This window comes from Notamacropus eugenii, chromosome 5 (assembly GCF_028372415.1).
Source record: "Notamacropus eugenii isolate mMacEug1 chromosome 5, mMacEug1.pri_v2, whole genome shotgun sequence".
NCBI lineage: Eukaryota > Metazoa > Chordata > Mammalia > Diprotodontia > Macropodidae > Notamacropus > Notamacropus eugenii.
The window spans coordinates 10,681,921-10,708,979 of NC_092876.1; the positions used below are offsets into that span (position 1 = coordinate 10,681,921).

Below are 27,059 nucleotides of genomic sequence, written 5' to 3' on the forward strand. Positions count from 1 at the left end.
CCTGTGTACTTAGACTTGCAGGGCCTACTGCCCCTCCCACCTCCCCACCCCGAATCGGGTCACTGGACCCGGATGGCTCCGGAGGACAGTGAGGCTGGTGACCTGCACAGCCCTCCCTCACTCAGAACAAAGTGCAAGTCGTGTCACCATTTCTCTGATGGCAACGAAGGACGAACACAACCAGGCCCCGCCCCGGCCCCGCCCCAGGCCCCGCCCCAGGCCCCGCCCCGCCCCTCAGGCCTCCATGGAGAGGGGAGGACCAGGGAGGGAGCACCGGTCTCTCCTCCTGAGCATGCTCACCAAGCTCCCCGGGACTCCGAACTGCATTTCCCAGGATGCCCGCGCCGTGGTCCACTTCCGCTTCCTCCGTTTTCCACTCCGCCCCCTCCCCGTGACCTCGTGGCCGCAGCTTCTCGGGGTGAGTCTCCCCCAAGGTCCGGCCTGAGTGGGCAGGACCCCGGCGTCCCGTGGAAGCCGCAGAGTCCTTGGGCCCAGGCGTCCGGTGGCCTCCCTCTGCCTCCTCCCCATCCCCAGCAGACCCAGGGACCCGCACCCCATCCCCAGCCTGCTGGGGACCCGAGCATCCCCAGATCCCCGCTCCTTTCCTGTGGGGATTCAGTGGTCCCGTGCCCCGCCCCCATCCTCGCCTGCATTGGACCCTCAGAGCTAGGTATCCCCGTCCCCCATTTGGAGCCGGGAGTGCCGTGCCCCCCAATCTAGAGGACCCCCCTCTGCGCGTGGGGTCTCGTGTCGGCTCAGTCCTTCGAGGGCGGTCATGTCATTGAAGTGAAGCGTGAGCTCTGAGAGGCTTGGGGGGGTTCGCCCCTCTAGGCCTCCCCTCACCCCCAGCTAGTCCAGGGGCTGCCGGCTGAGAGCGAAGGAAGGTGAGAGGGAGTGAGGGGGAGAGCCCAGAGGGAGGGCTTCGGAGCAGCAGGACCTGGATTCGAGTCCTGCCTCGGATCCCCACTGGTCGGTGACTCCGGGCCCCAGGGGGCCCCAGCCCAGCTGTCATTGAGAGAGTTGCCAGTCCCCCTTTGGGGTCACAGACCCCTTGGTAGGCCAGTGCAGCCTTGCCCAGAATTATGTATTTAGATAATTAAAGGAAGGGCTCTATTAGGAGTTTCTGAAAATAAAGCTGTAACTTATTTCACCATCCAAGCTCACAGCCCCACCCCCCAAAAAATCTATCCACTGACCTCGAGTCCGGCATAAGAACCTCTCCACTCCTGAGAGTTTGGGTCTGTTAACTTCATCAGTGTCATTTAGTTTCTGAAAAAATAATTGCCTCTTGGCTTCAGTCAGTATGACATCCTAGGGCGTGCCAGTTTAGTAGGTTAACTCCTATCTGAAATCTTTTGGAGAGGGGAGGAGGGTTGGGGCAGTCTGGCACAGCACAAGAGCTCTGCCCTGCAGCCAGAGGTCCTGAAAGGGACAGCTCCTTTCCTTAGGACAGCCTAGGGAGGGAGGGAGCTTGGGTAGTTAGCTCAGCATTGCAGAGTGGAGAACTGAGGCTGTGGGGGTTTGTCATGGCTCAGTCATACAGCCAGTATGGGCTGAAGCTGACAGTCTTTGACACCTCCTCCCCTGCTCCCCAAGGTAGCCCCCTCCTGTGACCTGCATACAGCATTGGGCTTGCATGCTACATTCAGGGTGAGCTTCCTCATCTCCATAAACCGTGCCTGGCCCCGGGCTGCAAAGCCCCTTGTCTGCAAGGAGCAAGAAAACATGGGGCCCTGCTTAGCTCACCACTCTCTTCTCTTCCCCAGCTCTTGCTTCAGAGGTTCCACCCTGGCCTGAGAGGGAATGGCCCCCGGGGTCCTGAGAACCGAGGCCCTGGTGAGTTGGAACCCACTCCCATCGTCGCGGTGGCACCTAGGCTCTTGGTGTGGACGTGATTTTCTCCATAGTGGATGGGGAGTCAGTTCAAATCATGCTTTAGATGCTTACTAGTTGAATGACCCCAGATAATCAATTAGCCTCTCTGGGCCTCAGTGTCCTCATCTGCCAAATGAGGGGTTTGCACTCAACCTCCAAGGTCCCTTCCAGCTCTGAACCGAGGATCCTGCAAATCAAGGTGGCCAGGGCCATTGGGGTGGGTCTACACTTCCAGCATTTGTCTTGTGTCCCTCTCCGCTTTACTACTCGTCCCCACAGCAAGGAATTCCGGGTCACTGTGCTCCAGACTGAGCTCAGTGCAGGCCTCACCTGTCTCCAGGCTGCAGACCTGCAATCAACCCTTCCCTGCCATCTCTCCCAGCCGTCCTCAGTGTGTTCTACGTGAGGGCTGCCTTCCCCTCCAGCCCTCTTCCACCACAGTCACACTCCTCATTCCCTTTGCCCTTCCCATCCAGGCCTTTGCCCAGTTGCTAGGTGCCCTGCTTTTTCCCTTCCCTCCCCTCCCCTCCCTTCCCTTCCTTTCCTAAAACCTTAAACCTATTGCACTCTGAAGCTCATACATTGGAGGTCATTAGGCCCCTGCCTAAGGGCTGGCTCCTGGACCCTTCTTCTGGACCCTCCCGGCTTCAGGGTGATTATCAGTAGTAACTGTTGCTGTTTTCCTCCCAGCCTCATAGTCTTTTTTTTCTATGCCTCACTAAAGGGTCTATCCCCAAACTACTTCTTAAACAGGCCTGTTCACTATTCCTGTTCCTGTTACATCCTGGGTCATCTCCAGTCATCCTGATGAACATCTGGTCACTGGATCCAGATGGCTCAGGAGGAGAGGTGAGGCTGGTGACCTGCACAGCCCTCCCTCACTCAAACAAAGTCAAGTGCCAGTCAGGTCATCATTTCTCTGATGGCACGGTCTTCTTTGGCAACGAAGGACGACCCCAACAACAGGTGCCCTGCAGGGTCCTCAGCCTGACTTTGCACATTCTCCACAACCAGCATCTCACTGCCTTGTCCAGACTTTCTTTCCCACATCCCTCTTCTTTACCTCTAATACCTTCCAGCCAAATTAGCCTCTTCGCCAGACTCAGCCTTCCATCTCCCATCTCTGCAGTTTTGCCCACAATGCCCATACATCCCATTTCACCTTCTTAGAATACCTAGACATAGACTCAGAGTCAGGAAAACCTGGGTTCAAATCCTCTATCAGACACACACTCCCCGCCTGTGTGACCTGGGCAGATCACATCATCTTCCTCAGCCTCAGTTTCTGCATCTGTCAGACAGAAGTACTAGCGCCTGCTTCACAGTGTTGGGAGTTTCAGTAGAATCATGTTGGTAAAAATGCCGTGGAAATCTCGAGGCACCGTGTTAGTGAGCTATCCTCCATATTTAAAAAAGCCTTTTTTTAGTGATGCCTTTCTTTTTTAACGCTTTGTTATAAGGAGTGAGGCAGGGGTGGGGGGAGAAGGGAGGAGGGGCTACATTGGGTCGCTAAAGGATGGGGGGTAGGAGTTGGTGCAGTGATTTCATTGGTATAGGGAACTCCCAAGTGAGGAAAGGCCCTCCACTAATGCAGGTCATCACCTCCTCAGACAGAGGTGAAGTGACTTGCCCAGGTAAGTGTCTGAGATAGCATTTGAACTCAGGTCTTTCTGACTCCAGACCCAGCACGCTGTGCGCTGTGGTGCCTCCAGTTGCCCTAAGCTTTCCTCTCCTTGCCTCCTTTTCTACCACCTGGCAGAAGGGGCCAGGCCAAGTTTATACTGGTGGTTACCTTGACCTGAGACTAACTCCCACAGTGGCTGGCCTCCTGGTACTCAGTGAGGCTGGTCTTCATAAAGCAGATACTACCCAGAAGCCTCCAAAGAAGGCCCTGAAGTCTGACCTCATGGGGCATGACTGTTTGGAGGACGACATTAGCCTTGGGGATCTCCAGGTTGGTGGCAAGGTATTCACTCAGTTCACCCTTGAGCAGTGAGGATCAAGGATTAGCTGGCGCTCCCTTGGGGGTGCTCAGCATTGAGCAGGGGGTTCAGAGAAGGAGCACTGGACTGTCCAGACACCAGAATTCAGCTCTGCTCAGGCATTTAGTCATGTAACTCCCCAGGATTCTGTTTCCTTTTCTGTAAAATTAGGATAAAGAAGGTGGTCCTTGGGAGCCTTCAAATGCTAGGAGATGGGAGTCACTGTCTCTGTGTCACAACAGAGCACCCAAGTCCTCAAGACCCAGAGCACTCAGACCCCGTCCTGAGGGATGGGAGAACCACACAAACTGCATTTGACCCTTGTTGGCTGTCTGTGCCATATGTGGGCTGGTCCATGGGTGAGCAGATGCCTCTTTGGTGTTTCAGGAGTCAGTGACCTTCAAGGATGTGGCCGTGGACTTCACCCAGGAGGAGTGGGGGCAGCTGGACCCTTCTCAGAGGGAATTGTACAAGGAGGTCATGCTGGAGAACTACAGGAACCTGCTGGCCCTAGGTGAGGATGCTTGGCTGCAGCCCCCACCTCTTGGGGTGGGAGTGATTTGCTTCCTCACCTGTTGGATCCTCCAGGGTGTTTCACTTGCTAAGCATTCCTGCTTAGTGGGCAGAACCCAGAGATGCCCAAGCCCTTTGTGGCCAAGGGTTAGGGCCCTTCTACTCCCTGTTCTCTGGCAGCTGCATCAGGGTGCCCTGTTCCTGAACCCCTCTTTTCCTCTCCTGTCTGCCCCCCACCCAAGTCCCAGTGTAGATGCTCACTCACTTGACAGTGAAATGTTCTTGTCTTTCCATTAAGAAGGTCATTTTGTTTCGTCTCCCTGGAAAAGCTTCTAGCTTATCCCTCTTACAGATAATGTTTATTGATGGGTTTAGATAGCTACTGCTTATCATTTTAAGAAATGACCCCTTTATTCTTATGCTCTCTAGTGTTTTTAATAAGAATGGCTGTGGTATTTGGTCAGAAGCTTTTTCAGCATCTATTGAGATAATCACATAATTTCTGTTGTTTTTGTTATTGATTTGATCAATTATATTGATAGTTTTCCTAATATTGAACCAACCCTGCATTCCTGGTATAAATCCCACCTGGTTATAGTGTATGATTCCTATGATCTACGCTATCTCCTTGCTACTCTTCAAAGTTTTGGCGTCGCTATCCATTAGGGAAATTGCTCTGTAGTCTTATTTCACTTTTAGTTCTTCCTGGTTTATCAGCACCATATTTTTGTCACTAAAGGAATTTCCAAGTAGCTTAGTCCCTCACTGACCCACTCTCCCCCCTCCCCCCCATTCTCTGGAAAGCCTCACAAGAGCAGCCTGCAGCCATCCATAGGATTGTGCTTTGGGGCCTTCCACAAACTGTGGCTGCCTGTCCTGAAGAGACAGATGCCAGAAGGGACTCGGGAGGTGCCTGTCTGTCCTCAGCACTTTCCCATTTTCCATGAGCAGGGCTTCCAGTTCCCAAACCAGAAGTGATCTCCCAGCTGGAGCAAGGGGCAGCCCCGGGGATACAGAAGAGAGAATGCCCACGAGGTTCCTGTCCAGGTGAGTGAGCTGAAAGCAGACCCTTGGGGAGAGACTGGTGCAGAGAAAGGCTCTTGTCCACACCAGCCCAGCTGGTCCAGAATGATCTCCCTGATAGGCTACCACTTTAGGCTCCTTATTACTACCGCCCCCTAACCCAATCATTCCTTACCCAGGTGTTTGATTTTTCATTACAAGAGTTAGAGGGGAAGAGGAGGCATTTGTTGTTCCCTGGTTAGACATGAGATGAGCCATTTGAAACAGCAGGGCCTGGTGACACTCCCCCAACTCCTCCACCCCACACACATGATTGCATTTGAATGAGGGGCCCAGTGCTCCAGTGCTTGGGTAGTAGGAGTCTTGTGAGGGTTCCCACAGCCAGGAAAGTGTAGAGACTCACTCACCTCCTGGCCAGGCCACAACCCTGCTGGACTTTGAGCTGTAGAGAAGGGAGGGCAAAGCCTTCCCAGTGAGAAAGCAGCCTGGCTAAAGGGGCCTCCAGGGGTCAGTCTTGGGTCTCCAGGCTTCTTGTCAGGGCAGAGTCATGACCCAGTGATGTCTCAGGAATGTTGGAAGGAGGCCCAGTTGGGGGCCTGAAATCTAGCCCTCCTCCCACTCCCTGCTGCTGGTTCTCCCATCCCCCTCCTTCCTGGATGACTTCTTCCTATTCTCTGCTCTCTCTGGGGGTGTCTGATGGGCATCTGAAGCTATCTCCCCTCGCTCTTGTGGTGAATAAGAGTCAGGGAGTGTGAGGGAAAGATGGGTGGCTTTGGGGCTGTGTACAGCGTGACTGGACACATCACCTAACCCCTCCCAGCCTCAGTTCCTTCATCTGTAAAATGGGAGTGACGAGTTCAATCCCTGCCTTGTAGGATTTCGATGAGGAAAGCACTCTCCAGGCAGGAAGGGGGGTTGGTAGGAATCAGGAAGACCTGGGTTCAAGCGTGACCTCAGGCCTTTACTAGAGGTGTAACCCCCAGCAAGTCACGTTACCTGTGCGAAGGAGATAACAGAAGCACCTTCATTCTAGGGTGATGTGAGGATCCAGAGGGATTATCTGTGTAAAGTGCTTTGCAAACCTTGCAATGTGATGGAAATGCTAACTCTTACTGTTGCTATTATGAATGGGAATGGAACCCCCGGTGTGGAGGAATGTGGGTCCAGGTGCTCCTGGGAGTTGGACACTTCTGAGGTCAGTGATGACGGAGTGGAGCCAGGGAGAGTCAGGACCCCCTGGGCTCTGGAGGAGGGGTCTGCAGGAAGGCCTCCAGGACCTCTTTTAGGGCCTGTGGCCAGGAGGACATTTTTAGTGATTTAGATGAGGGTTTAAATGAGTCACATCCTTTGGCTCATCCCTCGGCCTTTCTTAGCCTCTGTTTCCTTGTCTGTAAAACTGGTATAATCATACTTGTCAATAACCTCCCCCACCCCCCAGGGTAGTTGTGAGCACTGAACACGCCAGAAAGAGGGGCATGGGATTGTTGGTGTCTCGCTAATGACGACGCAGAGCTCTTCCATCCAATAAGCATTTAGTAAGTGCCTACTGAATGCCAGGCCCCATGTTCAGAAGTGGAAGGTATGAGACCAGAGCTCATGTTCTGGAGGGAAGATAGATGTGCACAGAGAAGTAAGTACAAGAAAAATGCCCAGCAATACATTGGGGGCAGGTGGGAGTCAATAAAAGAAAATCTTGTGCAGGAAACAGCACCGAGGGAAGCCTGGCAGAGAACTGAGGATTCTGTGGCCTGGGGGCATGACCTGAGGGCAGGCCAGGCACAGAGAGTGGTGGAGGGACAGGTACCACCCCCACCTCCTCTTTTGTCTGTCTCATCTTCCCTAGCAGTGCCTGGAGAAGAAGGGCTGGGGCTTTGAGCTGGGATGGCCTGTGGGTATACCAGACAGCCCCCCACTCAGTGAGGGGCTTTGTCCGAGGAAGTTCTCTGGTGGATGGTATTGAGCAGCCAACGCTTCTAGAGGGGTCAAATTCAGCCCTTTGTGGAATGGCTCGAGAGTTTGGACAGCACTGGTCAGAGTTCTCTCATGAAGCTGAAACTTGTGGTCCCAAGCCTTCCCCACCCCCCAGCTTCCCCAGGGGTACACATACTCTGTAAAGAGGGAGCTCAGTATACTTACCAGAATTGACTTGGACGTGGGCTTCTGTCATGATGCAGCTGGTAGGGAGTCAAGAAGACCTGAGTCCAAATCCAACCTCTGACACCTACTAGCTGTGTGGCCCTGGGCAAGTCACTTAACCTCTGTGTGCCTCAGTTTCTTCATTTGTATGAGGATAATATCATTTTCTTCCCAGAGCTGTAAGGATCAAAGGAGATATTTGTAAAATGCTTAGCAAAATACTTGCTTTTATCATGAGCAGTGTCAGTCTCACTTCTGACTCCCAGGTGACCTTGGGCTGGCCATTTAAACTCATATCCTCAGACTGCCCTCAGGGAACTCACAGTCAAATAGGAACCACCAGACAAGATCCATCCAGAGCAGAAGGAAGGTGAAGCTAATGTTTTATTTGTCTCATCTCTAACTGAGGTTTATGAACCTTGGCACACACCCTCAACAAAGCGGCTCGCTCTGTTTCTGGCTATTGCTGGCTGTGAGAACTTCTACTCTCATTTATAGGGTGGGAGCAGCCATCCCAGCAGTGGAAAGTCAAGTCAAGCACTTGCCAAACCTTCAAGCTCTCTAGAGGTCAATGTGTGTTAGCAGCATACTCTTGGTACTTCTATTATTAGGGTCAGAGAAGGGCAAGTTTGTGGAATTCCTTTGTCAGCCCAAGGACACCCCACAAGTAGATACCTGCTATATTTATTATTCCATCTGACATCTTTCAAATATTGAGAGGTGTCCTTTGTTCTCCTTTGCAGGCTCACTTTCCCCTGAGTTTTCAGCCATTCATTCCTTGGGGCCCTCGCCATACCCATTATCCAAGTCTGGGGCTGGGCACTGTGTTTGAGAGGTGGTCAGTCTGGTCTGGCTTTGACCAGAGCAAGTGAGGACCTGGGCAAGATTCTTCAGCCCCATCTGCAGGACACACATTGCTGTTTGTATTTCCTTCCTTGGGCATAAGCAGGACATGTTTTGGAGTAATCTTTGTAGCTGATCCCTTGTCCAGTGTGTTAGCTCCCCAGCCTGGCTTTGGGTCATCTGCACAACCTAGAATCCATCTTCTGGTACCGCACCTGTGTGCCCTGATTCCTGAGGGATTGATAAGTGTTTGCTCTTGTCGTGCCTTGGTGTCCGTTTAGTCCCTTGGAAATTCATTATTTTGGGCCTGGACACTTGAATTCATTCAGATGGATGAAGTGCACCTTAGGCGTCACTTCCCTCTACGTCTGTACATTGTCTCAAGGAAAGAGCGCTGGATCAGCAGTCACAAGACCTGAGTTCTAGTCCCAGCTCAGCCTTCCCCAACACTGTGACTTTAGTGCTGTTGCTTAACTATTCTCCAACTCAGTTTCCTCATCTGTAAAATGGAATCATGTTTCCATGCTTCCTGGTAAGAATCCAAAGCCAAAATTTTATAAAGTAAATCACCTTGTGAATATGAGGGAATGGTATTTGACTATTGCTAATTCTGCCCTTTCAAGTTGGAAGATTCTCCTTGAGGAGACAGAAGCTGAGGATAGATGTAAATCAGTGTTCTTGGTCCCACAAGAGGGAAGAAGATATATTTATATTTCTTATTTTCTTCAGATTGGGAGACTAGGCCTGAAGCCAAAGAGTCTCCTACAAAGCTGGGCATTTCTCTGGAAGAATCATCTTGGGAGAGACTCACCAGCAACAGTCCCTGGGACTTCAAATTAGAGAAGAAGCAGGGGAACCAAAGGATTCCTTCTAGACAATTATCAATTACATCCAAGAAAACTCCCAACAAAGGGAAAGGCCATGAACATCAAATATTTGAGAGAGACTTGAGTCAGGGCCCAGTGCTTGCTCTTCAGCAGAGAGTTCCTTTAGGACAGAGTCACCCAGAATGTAATACAAGTGGCATGTACTTCAGAAAATATTCAGACCTAATTAAAGGTATGCAAATTGCCTTAGAGAAGGGATGTTCTAAGTATCAAGAATATGATAAATCTTTAAATCATCAGTCAGACTTTGCTCAGTATCATAAAAACCATACCAGAGAGAAATTTTATGAATGTAGTGAATGTGGGAAGACCTTTAACTGGAACACAGATCTTAACAGACTTCAGAAAATTCATACTGGAGAAAAGCCTTATAAATGTAATGAATGTGGGAAGACCTTCAGCCAGAGCACAAAACTCATTGCCCATCAAAGAAGTCATACTGGAGAGAAGCCTTATGAATGCAGTGAGTGTGGTAAAGCCTTCATGCATTACTCATCACTTACTTACCATCAAAAACTTCACACTGGAGAAAAGCCTTTTAAGTGTAATGAGTGTGGCAGGTGCTTTAGCCAGAAAACAAAGCTTAATTACCATCAGAGGAGTCACACTGGAGAGAAACCTTATGAATGTGATGAATGTGGGAAGGCCTTTAGCCAAAATGCAAAGCTTATTTATCATCAGAAAATTCATACTGGTGAAAAACCCCATAAGTGTAGTGAATGTGGCAAAGCCTTCATACATTACTCATCCCTTACTTACCATCAGAGGATTCACAGTGGGGAGAAATCTTACAAATGTAATCAATGTGGGAAGGCCTTTGGCCGGAGTACAGACCTCATCAGACATCAGAAAATTCACACTGGAGAAAAACCTTATAAATGTAATGAATGTGGGAAGGCCTTCGGCCAGAGTTCATGCCTGACTGTACATAAGAGGATTCATACTGGCGAAAAACCCTACGAATGTAATTACTGTGGTCAAGCCTTCACTTGGAATCGAGACCTTATTAGGCATCAGAAAATTCATACTGGAGAGAAGCCTTATAAATGTGATGAATGTGGGAAGGCCTTCACTCGTAGCTCATCCCTTACTGTGCATCAAAGAATTCATACTGGAGAGAAACCTTATGAATGTAACCAGTGTGGGAAAGCCTTCAGGTGTAGCATAGATTGTATTAAACATCAGAAAGTTCATATTGGTGAGAAGCCTTATGTATGTATTCAATGTGGGAAAACTTTCAGCTGGAGTACAGAACTTATTAGACATCAGAAAATTCACCCTGGTGATGAAGTCTTATAATGAATGTGGGGATGTAATTAACCGGGGCATGAACTTGTGATGTACATCAGAGAACTGAATAGTTGCCCGAAATTTTGTAAATTAATGAATGTGAATAAACTTCCAACCAGCGTTTATTCTTTGTTTACCACTGGAGTCTTCATACTTCAGAGAAATCGTCAGAATGTAATTAGTGTGAGACTTTAGCAAATTCCTTACATTTATCTCTAAATGTTATCTTCTGATTTTGGAATCTGTCTTCCCACGCTAACCTTCTCTCCATTTGTTTTGCTGACAAATTTGGTAAGCAGCCCATCTGTGATTTTATATGAGACCTTGATAAAAATGTTAAATGACACGCAGACAAGCCCTGATCCTTGGAGATTTTAGAAGTTGACACTGATCTGTTTTACATACTCCCTGTGGGTCTCTTCATTCACCTAGTTCCATATCCATCGAGTTGTCCAGCCTGTACTTCCATCTTTTCTCCAAAAAATAACATAAAACTCGTTCTCAAATTCTTTGCTAACATCTAGGTCAACTATATAAAACATTCTCCTGATGTGTCAGTCTAGTAACTTTATCAAAAAAGGAGATATGTATAATTTGATAGGATTTATTGACAGAAAACATATTGTGGCCAACACTTTATTACCATTTTTCCTATCTAGGTGTTAATTATTATCTGTCCTTTTAGTGATCTCTTCTAGAATTTTGCCAAAATTAAGGTCAGTCTATAATTTTTAGACTCTAGTCTCTTCCTCTAAAAAAAAAAAAATTGTTCTCCAGTCCTACAGTATTTCTCAATTACTTCATGATTTTCCAAAGATTGTCAAATATTGTGTAACTGCTTTCCCCTCTTACTTAGAAAGGGAAAGCTCAGTGAGGAGGCAGCCTATATTCAAAAATAATTGATGTGAACATTTAAAAAAATAACTTTTGAAGAATTATTGACACCAACTATATCTACAGCTTTTAATACCCAAATAGGTAGTTCATCTGGACCAAGTCATCAAAGGCACTTGTTTCTCTCATTATCTCTTCACTTATCCTGGGTAGCAATTACCTATAGGTCATATTCTTTTCTTCTCAGTCCAAAGATCATGGTCTTTGGCAGGGAAAATGGACTAGTGAGGAATTTAGCAGCTCTTTGTTTTAAGATCATTTTTGATTGTCCCATGCTTTCTGACTGTGATGCCCTATATCCTTTTTTTCTTTTAGGTCATCCTCTTCTCCCTGATACAACTAACCAATTTCTTCACTTTTTTTTTTTTTTGCCAACCTTATCTAATCAAACTTTAGTTCTCCTGAAATGTCAAGATGATGACATATTGTGATGGTTCGTCTTCCATTCCTTGACCTTTTCAAAAGCCGTTTTCTTGAACTCTAAACTACTGTGTGTATCCTTTCATGCTTGGCATTCTCTCTCAAAAGTTAGGAAGCATATCAGACTACTGCTGGATTTTCTGTCTTTTACAATCACAGCCTTTAATATGGAATGATCATTTCACAAACCTCCAAGATTCCCATCATTTCCACCCCATCAGTCTCTTCTTCCACAATTATGTGAATCAAATACAGAAGAGAACTCCCCCTTTGGTCCCTCCCCCCCCCCCACCTTTGATAGGGTGTATTTATCATTAAAGCCAGTTTCTCAAGTATTTGCTTTTCTACATGTGATGGAGAACTCCCATAGACAGCCAGGCATACAGCTTCCATAATTAATTCCAGATTAAGACTTTAAACAAGTCTTGGATTTCTTTTTTCTGATAATTTGTTTCTTCTTCCTGTCCAGAGTGTATTCATTCTATAGTATACTCTCATGACAAAGATTCCAAAGTCAGAGAATATTGCTCATCTTTGACTTCATTGATCTTTGATCTTCACCTGAGTATTCTCTACCATACTCTCTTATAATTCTTGGATTTTCTGCTTAAAAGATATATTCATAAACACTTCGACCACATCTTTTCTTTTTCAAGTTTTTTGTGTTTGGCTTTTTTTTTTTTCAAATAAGTTATACCATTTCAGAGCCATCATCTGTGGTGTTGGATATCATCTTATTATCTCAGTGATTCTGAAGAAGTCAGGTTTGCCTCCTTGGATTAGCTCTCTAGTTGATTCTGCCTATCACCTATATTTTGCATCTATGTATAGGCATCTGAGGCCATGGGTTTTATTAAGCTTTCTTTCTTGGATTTTATCACTTATGAATGTATGTCGTAACTGCTACTCTTTATATATTATAGCTATTCTTTACACTATCTAAATTGGTGGATGTTCATGAGCAGTTTTCTTTTCCTCCTTTTTTCAGTCTAAATTCCTTTGTATTAGATTTCTAAGACATTAAGGAAATAAATTCTTATCTTCTCTTGTCACCATCCCTGACTAGGAGCCCACCATTATTGTAGTTTAAACAATGATTCAGACATGTACATCTTGAAACAAGATTTTCTAGGCATATAAAGTGTCAAGAAGTACAATATTAATATTAATGTATTATTGTTATCAATGTCAGCACTAATTTTCAGATTCAAGAGAAAAATCTTGCAATTCACCAGGAAGAAACAGCTCATATACCAAGGGAATGCAGTCTAAATAATATTATCATTATTAACTTACATTCTTAGACAACAGAAAGATATTTCAGTTTTGTTTTCCTAAAAGCTAGACAAAAACCTAATTAACGTTAATCCATATATCATTCATTTTCAATTTGGGAACTTGAGTTGGTACAGAAGCTGTCAATGTAAAGAGGTGTGATGTGAAGGAATGGCCAGGTTTTTGTTTAGTTTTGACTGTTTCATTTTGTAGAACTTGGAATATACAAGACAGTTGTTCAGGACCAGTAGGAAGAATTTAAATAAACAAGGAAGCAGGATACATAATGCAGAGAGAAGACTAGTCAAATCATGAGATTTTCAGCAATGTGACTGAGCACGAGATCACATCCAAAGCCCTGATCTCCATCCTTACTTCAACACAGTAAGAAACACGCTCTATACAATTAACAAACAGCTAAAAGATGGGAAACAAAATACATTTTTATCAAAAAATCACCACGGAAGAAATGGGTGTGCAAAGCAAACAAAACATTTGTAACTAATAAAGTTAAGAATCATTCTGAGGTAACATAGTGTGAGGAAAGCTTCAGAAGAGACTAATTCTGTAGAAAGAATAGCTAAAACCCCAAAGAATACTGAACAGTTGGTTATAAGACCTCCTAGAGTGAATAGTAAAGGCTACTAAAGAAACTGAAGGACAATATAGAGAGTTTAATGAAAGCTATTGTAAATTTTACTAACATAGAGGACACTCTGAAACATGAAAATGGAAAAGGAATAGCTCAAAATTCTAGTGGTAGATGACAAAGTCAGAAGACTGAAAAATTGGAAGAACAAGTCAAGAGAGCCGACCTTGAAGACAGATGTTGACAAGATAATCTACAAAAATTTTCTTGCAGAAAAGCAGTATAAAAAAAGGACTGAAAATAATATTTCAGGGAATCGTAAAATTAACCCCAAAGTGTTTGAACCCAGAGAGATCAGTGGACTTCACAGAATACTTGCAAAGAGGTTCATAACTTCCAGGATAGAATATCTCATAGTGACTAGGAGAGCTCTCACATACCAGGTTCTCCAGCATAAATCACTCAACAGCAATAAATGAACAGTAAGTTTGAGACATGATCTACCCAAAACCAAATGATGCCTTGAAATACAGGATACCCTTCTCCAACCATGAGCAAAATCACTGGAATTAGGACTGGGAGTGGGGAGAGCCAAACTTAGATTATCTTAATGACTAATCTGAATCCCAGTGAAATAAACGATGAAACCCTCCTCCCTCATCTTGGTAGTGAGAAGGACATCTAATAGAATCAGTTACTTCAAAGCATTCTTTTTCTTATTTACAGGAAGAGTTGGGCAGGGAGGTTTTGCTTTTAACTCTCCCCCCCTTTTTTTTTAACATCTTTATTTAAAGTTTTGAGTTCCAAATTCTGTCCCTCCCATCCCCCCTCCCTGGGATGATAAGCAATCAAATGTAGGTTATACATATGCAGTCATATAAAACATTTCCATGTTAGTCATTTTGTATAAGAAGATTAGGCTAAAAGAAAAAAATGGAAGAAAGTGAAAAATAACAATCAATATCAAATCCTTCTCTGATGGCAGATAGCATCTTTCCTCATTAGTCCTTTGGGATTGTCTTGAATCATTGTATTGCTGAGAATAGCTAAGTCATTCACCATTCTTCATCAAAAAATATTGCTGTTCCTGTGAACAGTGTTCTCCTGGTTCTGTTCACTTCACTATGCATCAGGTCATGTAACTTTTCCCAGGTTTTTCTGAAGTCATCCTGCTTGTCATCTCTTGTAGTGCAATATATAGCACAATAATATTCCATTATTATCATATACCACACCTTGTTTAGCCATTTTCCAGTTGGTGTGCTTCTGTATTGCCAAGGCAACATTCACAGCACTGATGGCAGCTATGAATATGCCAGTGTAGTTCCGAATTGCAAAGTATAACAGACTCTCCATATAGAAGGCAGAAGAAAAACATTTATTCAGACACCAGAAAGCCAAATCCATCGTAGTAACCAAGAAGTCTGTACGTATTATCAGGCCTTCCCACAAACGGGCTCCCCTAAGCAAAATACCCTTCTCTCACCCACAGCCAGCTGGCTGTTTGTCTGCTTCCTTCCCAGTTCTGACTACTCTGACCAATTTTCTCTCAGCTCTGCTCCAGCTCCACCTCTTCCTGCTCCACTCATTCAGCAAGATCCTCCCACCCCCTGTGACTTAGGCTTCCATGTGATTTAAGCAGGTCACATGGGCCTATTAATGAATGTGAAAGATCTTCCCATTTAAATTACCATTATAGTATCCCTTTGATTTCCAGTCCTTAGCTACCAAAAGAAGCACTGCTATAGATATTTTGTACACATAGATCTTATTTTTTAGATGTCTTTGGGATATAGACCAAGCAGTGGTTGCTGGATCAAAGGGTATGCACATTTTTGTAACCATTTGGGCATAATTCCATATTGCTCTCCAGAATGTTGGATCAATTCACAACTCCAGCAGCAGTGGATTAGTGTCCCAGTTTTCCCATATCTCCTCCAACATCCAACATTTTCCTTTTCTATCATATTAGCCACTCTGATAAGTGTGAGTTGGTACCTCAGAGTTGTTTTAATGTGCATTTCTCTGATCAATAGTGATTTAGGGTATTTTTTGTGCCTATAGATTCTGAAGAGGGACTTTTACATGCAAATGTAGTGTTAAAACAAAAAAAAGTAAGGGAAATGAATGAGTCTGCTGAGCTCAAAAGAGGTAGATGGTGTCCACTGAGGGTAGAATATTATATTTTTGTGAGGCCCACCTTCTTTAAGTGTTTTTCCAGGAAACCAAGAGAACTGAGCCCAGGGATTGGATATCCAAAAAGATTGTTGTTGTTTGTCCTTCATTCTCAAAGAGGAATGATGACATCAGGAGAATGATGTCTTGACTTGCAAGTGAATTGGATTTAAGTGAGGCAGGGCTGTGCAGCCTCATTGTCTCCTCCACGATTATCTGAGTCCAGTGGCAAGACATAGATCAGAACAACTGGAGATGAGCCCAGATGCAGTGGGAGATCTTGTCCTTTTTAAATGCTCTAGAGAAAGTATATCTAAACAATAGTGTGTCTTGAAGGTGAGGTGCTCTCAGTCTGCTACAGCTGCTTTTGGGAGACTTAAACATTTCTTCATGAAACATTAGGACCAATGCATGTGGAAAACCCCAGATTATCAATTGGTGCGTCTTAACTACATTCAAGAAAAGACATCGGTAGCTTAATTGGAGACACTTTTGGACTTGAAGAGGTGGAGCAAGTATATATCAGTATTGTTACCCCAAAAAAAGACAAGCTAATGGAGTGCTTTCCAGATACATGGAAAAGAGCCAACCAGAAAAGAGGAGCCCAGGTATGACATGAAATGGAAGGAGATTGATGAGTCTGCAAGAGGCACCCACCAGACCAAGTGCCAGGTTGTGTTTTTTGCCTCTCAATGGTGACACGAGGGTCCTATCCCACACAATATTATCTTCTGGTGTAGACGAGCTGGGTGTTCAAAAGCAATAGCTGCAATTTCTAGTAGATGTTTTTGCAGGGTTTCCAACCTCTGTCAGACAAAGGCTCAAATTTGGGAGATAGGGTGGGGAGCTTTTAGTTCCATGCATAGGACATCCCCATTAGGAGAAAGGGCTTGCTGTTAAGTAAAAGTGGGAAGAGGGGAGGGCTTGTGTAGAGCAGAGATAGCCTGTTAGAATAGATAAGCTAAGCATGCATTATTATAATAACCTGGGGCTGAAATGTCTTGGGGAAATAAATGATGATATCTCCCTCCCTCCTCTTGGTAGAGAAATAGGGGACTTCATACCGCGTAGTATTGTATATGTCGTCAGATTGAAAGGCTCTGGGGATTGATTTTGCATAAGTGTTATTCATTGGTACAAGGGAGGCCTCTTTGGGGAGGGTATATCATGAAACTTATGTAAATATAAAAGGTACGAATGAAATATCTTTATGAAAAAATGGGGTACCACAGGTAAATTAAACAGTGTTCCTGGTTTGGAAGAGAGCATGATCTAAACCATAAACTTGTCGAGGCTGGGCAAGGCAAAATAAAGGACATAATAACAGTCAAAGTAGACTGCAGTGACAAGGACAAGGAAGGACTAGAGGACCATAACAAAGTTTGGTGGAGGAAATAATGAGACATTAAAATAAAAAGTAATGTTAACAGGATAAACTCTCCCATAATATTAAAATGATGGCAGAATGGATTAGAAAGTAAAACCTAGCAATTTGGAATTTAAAGAGACATAATTTAAAATATTCACAAAGACTTAAAACAAGGAGATGTATTAGAACTTATGCTGCAGTCCAAGAAAAGCAGCTATGGTAACCATGATGTTGGACAGGGGAACAAGAAACAAAAGGATGATATCATAAGAGAAAGAAACTATATTATACTTAAAGGCAGCATAGATAATAAAACTCTAATTATGTGTTCCAAATTAGCATAGCACCCAAGTATCTAAAGAAAAAAACAGAATTTTAAATAGTCAATAATTAGAAGTGATAAAAATGTATCTAACAGGCTTAGATAAGCCTGATAGAAAGATTTAAAAGTACATACTTAAACAAAATATTAGAAATCCAAGCTATAATAGAAGTGCATTATTACTGAATGAGAATCTTAAGAAATTTGCCTATTTTTTCAGCATTAAATGGCACTGTGGCAAAAACTGATTACTTTCAAGCATGAAAGCTTTTTATGAATAAATGACTGAATGGAAGAAATATAATAAAATACATGCTTTAAAAGCCATAATAAAATAGGGAGATATGAATAAAGACCCAGACTTCAGTGGAGTTTAAATAATGTTATGCTACAAATGGTAGGGTCAAAGATTTTGGAAACAGTAAATGGAAATTACAGCAGTGGTTCTACATAGATGAATTTATGTGTTGCTACTAAGATAGGCCCTAGAGGAAAATTTTGTAGTAATGCATCCAAAAACATATGAAAAAAATTATGTTAATTTTATGTTAATTCAGCTGTAAAATTAGAAAATCCCAAGTAAGTGTAAAAGTTTTGAAAATCAGAAGAGAAAAAAATAAAAGCAAAAATAATATTTAGTTTATAAAGTTTTTTTAAGGATCAATACAATTGACAGACAGCTAATTTCATCCAGAAATGAGAGAAGAAAGCCACATTAACAGGATCAAAACTGAAAAGTTCATAGTGAATGGAGTGGAACTAAAGTAAATCATTAGAGCCATTCAACTCATTCTATTTCAGAAAAACAGAGTCCTGAATAGCAAATACGAAGCTGGCCTTGGAGACTATGGTCAAATCTGACCTCTGATGTAATGACCTTTTTAGCACTTCAGGTGACCACAAATTGTGCTGAGAGGAATGTACTCATGTTGTTTTCCCTAGACTGGAGAGATAACAGGACCAAAACATAGTATTCCACACAAAAATATAAAATAGATGAAATGATTGAATTAGCCTTAAAAATAAATACGAATTGTTCAGGTTAATAAAAACAGGTAGTAGAGATTCTGAATCGCTGGATTTCAGAAATAGAAATTCACTAAGATGTAAAGATATAAAGAAACTACCAGAGGGGGGAAGGACCAAACTAAGAACCAATAAACCTCCTGCTCCTGCTTTTGTCTGACATCTGAAAAATAGATAATCCTGTTGACATAAAAAAGCACTGTTCTTAATAGGGGTCCTTTTACAAATCCAGTGGTCTCCAGTTGGCCATCATATGGGGTAGCAGTGGAAGCTCCTTGAAGTCAGGCAGTTTTGGTTTTGCGTTTGTAACCCAGAGCCTGCAGTAGTGTCCACAGCAGATGGTTTGTTAATAAGTATTTATTGAAGAAAAGCTTTGTGGACTGGGCAGCACAATTTATTTACAAGTATTTCTAAGGACACATGACTATTATTCATGTATTTAAAGATGACAGTGGTGCATTCCCTTTTCGTGTTCTCTGCTCCACTAACCTGTTGTCCATCCTACTTTGAGTTCTTTTTCATCAGACCTTGTTTCCACATCTCTAGCCTTCTCCAGCTCTCCTAGGGCAGCAAAATGATCTGTCATTATCCAAAAGTGGGAAATTGCCATGAAGCGGGTGTTTTTGTAATTAATTCTTCCTCTCTTTAAAACCTCATGTTGAGCTTACAATTAGCCAAATTGGCCAAACATTTTGCCTTATATTGCAGTTTAACTGAAATTGCCAGACCTTCCCTCTCATGTGTCTGGTTACTTAACCACTTCTACCCCATCTACTTGTGCAGATGCAAAGAAGGGACTGCCTTTGGCTTATCCCCTTTAATATTATCTCTTTTTCATCTGTGAACCATATCTGCCTCAAATACTCTGAAATTTTGTTTCTGTTCTCCAGTGTGTTAGATATCCAGCCTTGTCTTGTGTCATCTGCAGATATCTAAAGAATGTCTTCTTTGAAGTCATTGATAACTGTCAAATAGGACACAGCCAAGTCCATGTGATAGTAGAGATCTTATTCAAGGTTGGCATCAGCCCATTAATCGAAACTCTTTGCGCACTGCAGCTTAAACAGCTTATAAGTTTGTTTTAGCATACCATATCCAAAACACTTTCTACTTTCTTAACCTGCCAAAACAGCATGAAAGATTTTGTTAAATATGATGCCCAGTCTGCATATAACTACTTTATTCTCATGTAACAAGGACAAATAGCTAGATGTGGCATGGCATGTACCAATTCTGTTGTGTAACCTATTATTAGGTTAGAAATTTATCCGTCATCTCTTTTGAAACTTGTTATTGGTAGTTTTCAGAATTTTTTCTTTCCACATTATGACTTTTCTCTTGTGGTCTTCATGTCCCTATTCTTTGATGTTGATTTCTTAAAACTTAACTGTCTCATCAATTACCAATCTTTTTAGTAGTTCAATGGGATATAACATTTTTAGCTTGGATACTTGAACTTAACTTGTCTCTCTTAATATGATGTCAAAAAACTTTATTTTTAACAGTCACTTAACCATACTGAGCCTCATATTGCCCTACTTAGATCCCAGTCTTGTTGTTATAATCCAATATTGTTGCAAGAATTTTCATATATATATATATATATTTGAAAATTCTTTGGAAGTTAAATAACCACAAGTGTGAGCTAATGTCAGGTTTGGAGATTATTCTTGATTAAGGAAAAGGAAAGTGAGACAAAGTATAAAGCAGTTTACTTTCTGCCAGTAAGGGGAAAAGGATATATTTGTATTTTTTATTTCCTTCAGATTGGGAGACTAGGCCTGAAACTAGTGAGTCTTTTCCAAAGATGGCCATTTCTGTGGATGAATCATCACAGGAGAGACATAGATGTGACAGCCCGCAGGACTTCAGATTGGGAGAAGACTGGAAATATGATGTCAAGTTAGAAATGAAGCAGAGAAACCAGGAAAGTCATTCAGAGCACTTGAAAGTTACCTCCCAGAAAACTCTTCCTAAAGGGCAAAGTGAGGAATGTCCTAAACTTGGGAGAAGCTTCAGTCTGGCCTCATTCATTTCTCTACAGCAGAAGGGTTCTGTCAGAGAAAGTCAACATGAATGTGATACTGATGAAAAGACCTTCAGGCAATATTCAAATCTAGTTAAACATACAGAAATCAACTCAGGGAATACATTTTCTAATTGTAATGAATGGGGGAAATGCTTCAGTTATCAGTCAGACCTTATTCATTTTCATAGAAAGACTAATGGAGAGAGAGCTTATGAAAATAATCAGTGTGAGAAAGTCATTAGCTGGGGCACAGACTTTCCTGGACACCAGAAGATTCATGCTGGAGAAAAGCCTTATAAGTGTAATGAGTGTGGGAAGGCCTTCAGCCAGAGCACAAAACTTATTTACCATCAGAAAATTCATACTGGTGAGAAACCCCATAAATGTAATGAATGTGGTATTTCCTTCATGCATCACTCATCTCTTACTTATCATCAGAGATTTCATACTGGAGAGAAAGCTTATGAATGTAATCAGTGTGGGAAAGCCTTCAGCTGGAGCACAGATCTTATTAGACATCAGAGAATACACACTGGAGAAAAGCCTTATAAATGTAATGAATGTGGGAAGGCCTTTATCCAGAATACAAAGCTCATTTATCATCAGAAAATTCATACTGGAGAGAAACCCCATAAATGTAATGAATGTGGTACAGCCTTCATCCATCACTCATCTCTTACCTACCATCAGAGAGTTCATACTGGAGAGAAACCTTATGAATGTAATCAATGTGGGAAGGCCTTTAGGCGCAGTACAGATCTGATTAGACATCAGAAAATTCATACTGGAGAAAAACCTTATAAATGTAATATATGTGGGAAAGACTTCACTCAGAGCTCATCCCTTACTGTACATCAGCGAATTCACACTGGAGAAAAACCCCACAAATGTAATGAATGTGGCAAGGCTTTCAGTGAACACTCATCTCTTATTTGCCATCAGAGAATTCATACTGGAGAGAAATCTTATGAATGCAGTCAGTGTGGGAAGGCCTTCAGGCAGAGTGCAAACCTTACTGTACATCAGAGAATTCATACTGGAGAGAAACCTCATGAATGTAATGAATGTGGTAAAACCTTCATCCAACATTCATCTCTTATTTATCATCAGAGAATTCATACTGGAGAGAAATCCTATGAATGCAGTGAATGTGGAAAGGCCTTCAGACGGAGCACTGACCTTATTAGACATCAAAAAATTCATACTGGAGAGAAGCCTTATAAATGTAGTGAATGTGGGAAGGCCTTCATCCGGAGTTCCTCCCTTTCTGTACATCAGAGAATTCATACTGGAGAGAAACCTTATGAATGTAGTCACTGTGGGCAGGCCTTCAGCTGGAGTAGAGACCTTATCAGACATCAAAATATTCATACTGGAGAGAAGCCATTTAAATGTAATGAATGTGGGAAGGCCTTTACCCGGAGCTCTTCCCTGACTGTACATCAGAGAAATCATACTGGAGAGAAACCTTATGAATGTAATCAATGTGGGAAAGGTTTCAGCAGGAGCACAGAACTTATTAGACACCAGAAAATCCATACTGGAGAGAAGCCTTATAAATGTAATCAATGTGGGAAGGCCTTCAGCTGGAGCACAGACCTTATAAGACATCAGAAAATCCATACTGGAGAGAAGCCTTATAAATGTAATGAATTCAATCCAATTCAGTTTAATGAACATTTATTAGCCTACTTTATGCAAAGCACTATGCTAGACACTGGGGATACAAAAACAGAAATGATGCAATCCCTGACCTCGGTGAGCTTACATTCTATTGGAAGGAACAATGTGTACGCAAATAACTAAGTACAGTGTCATTTCTGGGACTGGAAGCAAACCGAAGAGATCAGAAAAGGCCTCCTCCATGATGTGGTCTTTGAGCGGAGCTCTCCAGAGAGCTAGGCTTCTCAGAAGGTGTCAGTGCAGAGGGAGAGCTTACCAGGCACAGAGACAGGAAATTGAAGGTTGTGAGTTTGGAAAGGTCTTTTACGTGGAACAGATCTTAGTGTACATGAAAGAATTCAGAGTTGTGTGAAACTCCATTAATCAATACTCCTTCCTCATTTACCATCAAATAATTCATCCTAGAGAGTAGTTTCATGATTTTTCTGATTGTGGGGAAGCTTTTCCCCTTATGAAACTGAATTTTCAATCAAACAGACATTTGTTAAATACATACTGTTTATGCACCGAATTTTATGCTAGAGGCTGGAGTTAGTAAGGATAACTAGCTGTTCCTGCCCCCACAGAGCTTACCGTCTACTAGAGCAGGGCCTCTACATGTAGATCAGGAAGGAGACACAAAAGATACACAAACTAATTTCAAGATGGAAATGAATTCAATAGTGGTGGGAATCTGTAAAGAGGACATGGTAGATGGACCATACAAGAATTCTCTTGTAAGAGGGATTGTGGATAGACTTCATTCCAGATGGGGGAACCCCACTTGTGCAAAGGCATACATTCAGAACAGAGAACATTGTGCATGGACAATACATTGCAGGCCAGTTGGTCTGGGGTGGAAAATGTGTGATGGGAAGCATAAGTAAGCTTTGAAAAGTAGGCAGGAGTCATACTGGAGAGCTCTCGGTACTAAACTGAGGATTCTCTATTAAAGAATCATGAATAACACAGAGACCCTAATCACTGGAAGACATATTGAGAGAGTCAGTGCTCCATTGTACAGAGAGCTGGTTTGGGTTCAGGAAGACTTGAATTCATAGCCTGCCCCTGATGCTTTCTAAATGTGGGTACCATTAGCAGATCACTTAATCTTGCAGAACCTCAGTTTCCTCATATGTAAATTGGGTTTAATAGCCCCAGTAGTGGCCATGTCTCACAGGGCTGTTGTGAGGCTCCAAGAGGTCATGTCTGGAAAGATCTTTTACAAAATGTGAAACATGATATAAGCAGGGCATTTTGTTAATATTATCCATAGGAAAAATACGTAATTAATGTTCCTCCTGACAGCTACACACAATTCTGTTACTACACACTTAGGGAAATATACAAGGGAAAAAAATTCATATGTGGCAGGTAGTAGGATTGAAAAAAAAACTAAGAAGTTGAATTCATTCTTACTATTTCAGTGTATATTGGCAGTCCCCCAAACATTATGTTCCAAATTATGTATTACAGTAATCACAACTCTAAAATACTCCTTTAAGTATCTGATTAGGTCTTCTAATCTCTGGCATCTGCATCTTTAGGAATCTCTGGGCATTGTTGTGGTTTAACATTTGTGGGTTACCTTCATATTTGAGTTTTCATCCTTCAAGTCCAAAGTGGGAGAGAACTCCTGACCCTCTTCTCTCATATATTCTGTTATTTAACAGTTGCAAGGACTTAGAATACCAGAGTTCAAAATTAATATTTCATTTAACTCCAAAAAGTAACCCACAAAAAAAAAATCCTAGAACAACTCCAAAATTCAAATAATTCTCTTAATATTTGAAGATCAAGATTGCCAACACCTGATACATGTCCAAACCCAATGTGTACCCTGGTATACAACCTAGACTTATCATATTCTTAACCACAAGTCAGTCTTTTCCAAGTCTGTGTACCATCTTCTCTAGGCCCAAAAAGCTTCTGACCTCCCGTCCCCAAATGAGAATAGGAAAAGTGTACAGCTCCTTCATGATCATGTCCATTAAAAACCAGTCATCTAAAACCCTTGATATTATACCATTTAATAAAGCAGTCATTTCACTGAGAACCTCAAAGAGAATTCTATCTCCAGTATGGGATAAAATATAAAATTTTAACGATACATTTAAAACTTTTCATGAATAAAATAGAATAAGAGAAGCTATAGAATGGAAAACCATATTTTCCAAAATCTGATAATTTAATTTCCAAAACATATAGGGAGTTGACTCAAACATAAAATGCAGACCATTTTCCAGCTGATAAGTGTACAAAGGAATTGAATGAAGGAAGAAACTGTAACCAAAATAAAAGAGAAGATGCTCTAAGCTACTAATAATAAAAATAATACAAATTAACTGAAATTTGACCTCATACCCAGCAAACTGTCAAGGTGAAAATCGTCGTTGTGGGAAACCAGACACACTAAGTGTGCTCTTAGTGGTGTTAGGAATTGGTACCATTGTTCTGGAAAACAACTTGTTTTATTCCAGACAAGTTACTAAATAGCTCCTTTGACCCCAATGAATCCACTCCTGTGAAGAAGGAATGGACCCGTATATGCCAAAATATCAGAAGCAACATCTTGTGGTAAAAAAAGAAAAAAAAAATTGGAAGCAAAGTGGATGAACATGGCTGAATACACTGCAAAATACTGATTTAATGGAATATGACAGCACTGTAATGGCAAATGGGAATAATTTTGAGAAACTTGGGGAGATGAGTGAAGTTATAGAGTGAAGAAACATATACAGTGACTACAGTTCTCTCAAGTGAAACACAAAAAGGTTGTTGAACTAATGAAAGGATCAATACAGATTTCAAAGTTCAGATGAAGAAACACTCTCTGCACTTGGGGAGTGGACTGTGGATCCCAAATGTGGCATATGCAGACAAGGCTCTATATTGACCTGTTTAGCTTGATGGGTTTTTTTACCATGAGGGAGAGTGTGTGGAGATGCTTGTATGTGTGTGAAGCATATATTGACAAATGATTGTTGTAAAAACATAAAGATGTCAAGAAAACATTTTAAAAATTGATGAAAATCAAATTACCAAATTAGAAAAAAACAGAGAAAAATATTATACATATAGAAAAGTAAAAAAAAAAAATTAAAAATTATTTGAAACTATTATATGAGAACTTACATAAATGGACAATGTGTCCAAACACAGCAAACCAGAAGTGGCTAATGACAGATCAGTCTCAGAAGGAGAAATGAGATAATTAATAAGCTATTCATAAGTGAATTCTTTGAGACTTTCAAAGAATGCCAGTATTTTCTAAAGAGAATTCATGTGGGAGAAAACATTCAGTATGATTATCAGGAGAAAGAATGAAACATGACAGACTCTCTCAAGTTTTAGAACAATATGGAAATTGCAGTTGAAATTGTAGAAAAAACAATGCCGGAGTGGGTGAGTATGCTGAAGGGCTCATCTGGGGTCATCTAACACAGAAATATCAGTTGCAGCCCTCAGCTCTCTCTTTGTTATTCCTATTCTCTTTATGGCCTATGACTGCATTTTTTTTTTAAGTCAAGGACAACCATAGAAAAGGTATGTATGCTGACACTGAAAAGATATTGTAAGGGCATAAAGGACAAATTGATAATGTTTATATGGTGTTTTGCTTTTTAAAATCAACATGTAAATAGTTTGGATTTTATAGTTTCATTTTGAGATCACTTCTGTATTCTGTTTGCCTGTTTGTATTTCTTAAGTGTGTTTAGAATAAACTATTTTTTAAAAAGATTATCTGAACCTGTGTTGTGCCAGTCTGAGCACTCCCATCACCGTAGAGATCACAGTCTTTTCCCTGACAGATGGATTCATGAATTGCTGTGGCCAAAAAGAAAAGAAAAGAAAGAAAGAAATTTGCCTCCTGTCCAGTGTCCTGCAATGAACTTCTCCCTACTTTACCATAGCCTGCATATAGTAGGGACTTAGTAAGCATTTATATAGGCCTACATTATATCAGTCAGATTTCTTTATAAATATCTCATTTGATCCTCACAACAACCCTAGAAAGTATATACTGTTAGAGCTGAGGAAAGTAAGGCAAATAAGTAACTTGGTCAGGCTCACACAGTAAGTGTCTGAGGCTAAATTTGAACCCAGACCTTCCTGATTCTGGGTCAAGGACTTTAGCCATAGGGCTACCTGTCTGCCCCAACTAGTTGTTAGCCAGTCTGAACCATAGACATGCCATTGTTGTAGGGCTAGTAACCAAAGCCTTGCCAACTTAATGAAATTTTTGAGAGCTTAGACTTCGCTAGTTTAAGCATGAAACATTTAGACACAATTTTCCCTCCTTCCCTTGATGTTATCACAAGACCAATTTAAAAAGAAAAAGGTTGTGAGTTGAGTCATCAGGGCCACAGAACCTGCTTCCCACCCTATCCCATTCATAATTCTGTATTCCTTTTCTGCTGTCACTTAAGGCTTCAGAAATCAAGAGACCCAATATTTCTAAGATTTCCCATTTTTAATTGAGAAAACCAAGTAATTCCCAGGTTCCAGTACTGCCATGAATGAATGAATGAAAAAAGCATTTATTATGGGATTACTATACTCAAAGCTCAGTGCTAAGTGCTTCACCTTGATTTATAGGTGGTCTATATAATAATATCCCAAGATTAGACTCCTTTGGTCCTCACAGTCTATCTAAATAGACATTATCCAAGCACTCCAGGTTTTTTATTATACTTGTGGGAATGTCCCTCATCAGAATTTCATACCCCCGAAAGACATTCTTAGCCA

The 27,059-nt window shown here is 42.2% G+C and overlaps 3 protein-coding genes across 3 annotated transcripts in view; all 3 read left to right on the plus strand.

Annotated features, from left to right (window-relative positions):
- LOC140503314 (uncharacterized) overlaps positions 1–10,685 on the plus strand; it is a 29,148-nt gene extending 18,463 nt beyond the window's left edge. Inside the window, 1 exon segment of the mRNA XM_072607194.1 lies at positions 9,537–10,685. Within this exon segment, the coding sequence (XP_072463295.1) occupies positions 9,537–10,558 (1,022 nt within the window). The 3' untranslated portion in view covers positions 10,559–10,685.
- Positions 330–26,060, plus strand: LOC140503310 (uncharacterized). The gene is made up of 5 exons (XM_072607187.1): positions 330–418; positions 1,767–1,836; positions 4,245–4,371; positions 5,322–5,417; positions 20,386–26,060. Exons 2-5 carry the CDS (start codon positions 1,804–1,806, stop codon positions 22,452–22,454), a joined length of 2,325 nt encoding a protein of 774 aa, XP_072463288.1. The 5' UTR covers positions 330–418; positions 1,767–1,803; the 3' UTR covers positions 22,455–26,060.
- LOC140503311 (uncharacterized) overlaps positions 5,328–27,059 on the plus strand; it is a 43,410-nt gene continuing 21,678 nt past the window's right edge. Inside the window, exon 1 of the mRNA XM_072607188.1 lies at positions 5,328–5,417. The gene's annotated coding sequence lies outside the window, so the exon portion shown is untranslated. The remainder of the gene's footprint in view (positions 5,418–27,059) is intronic.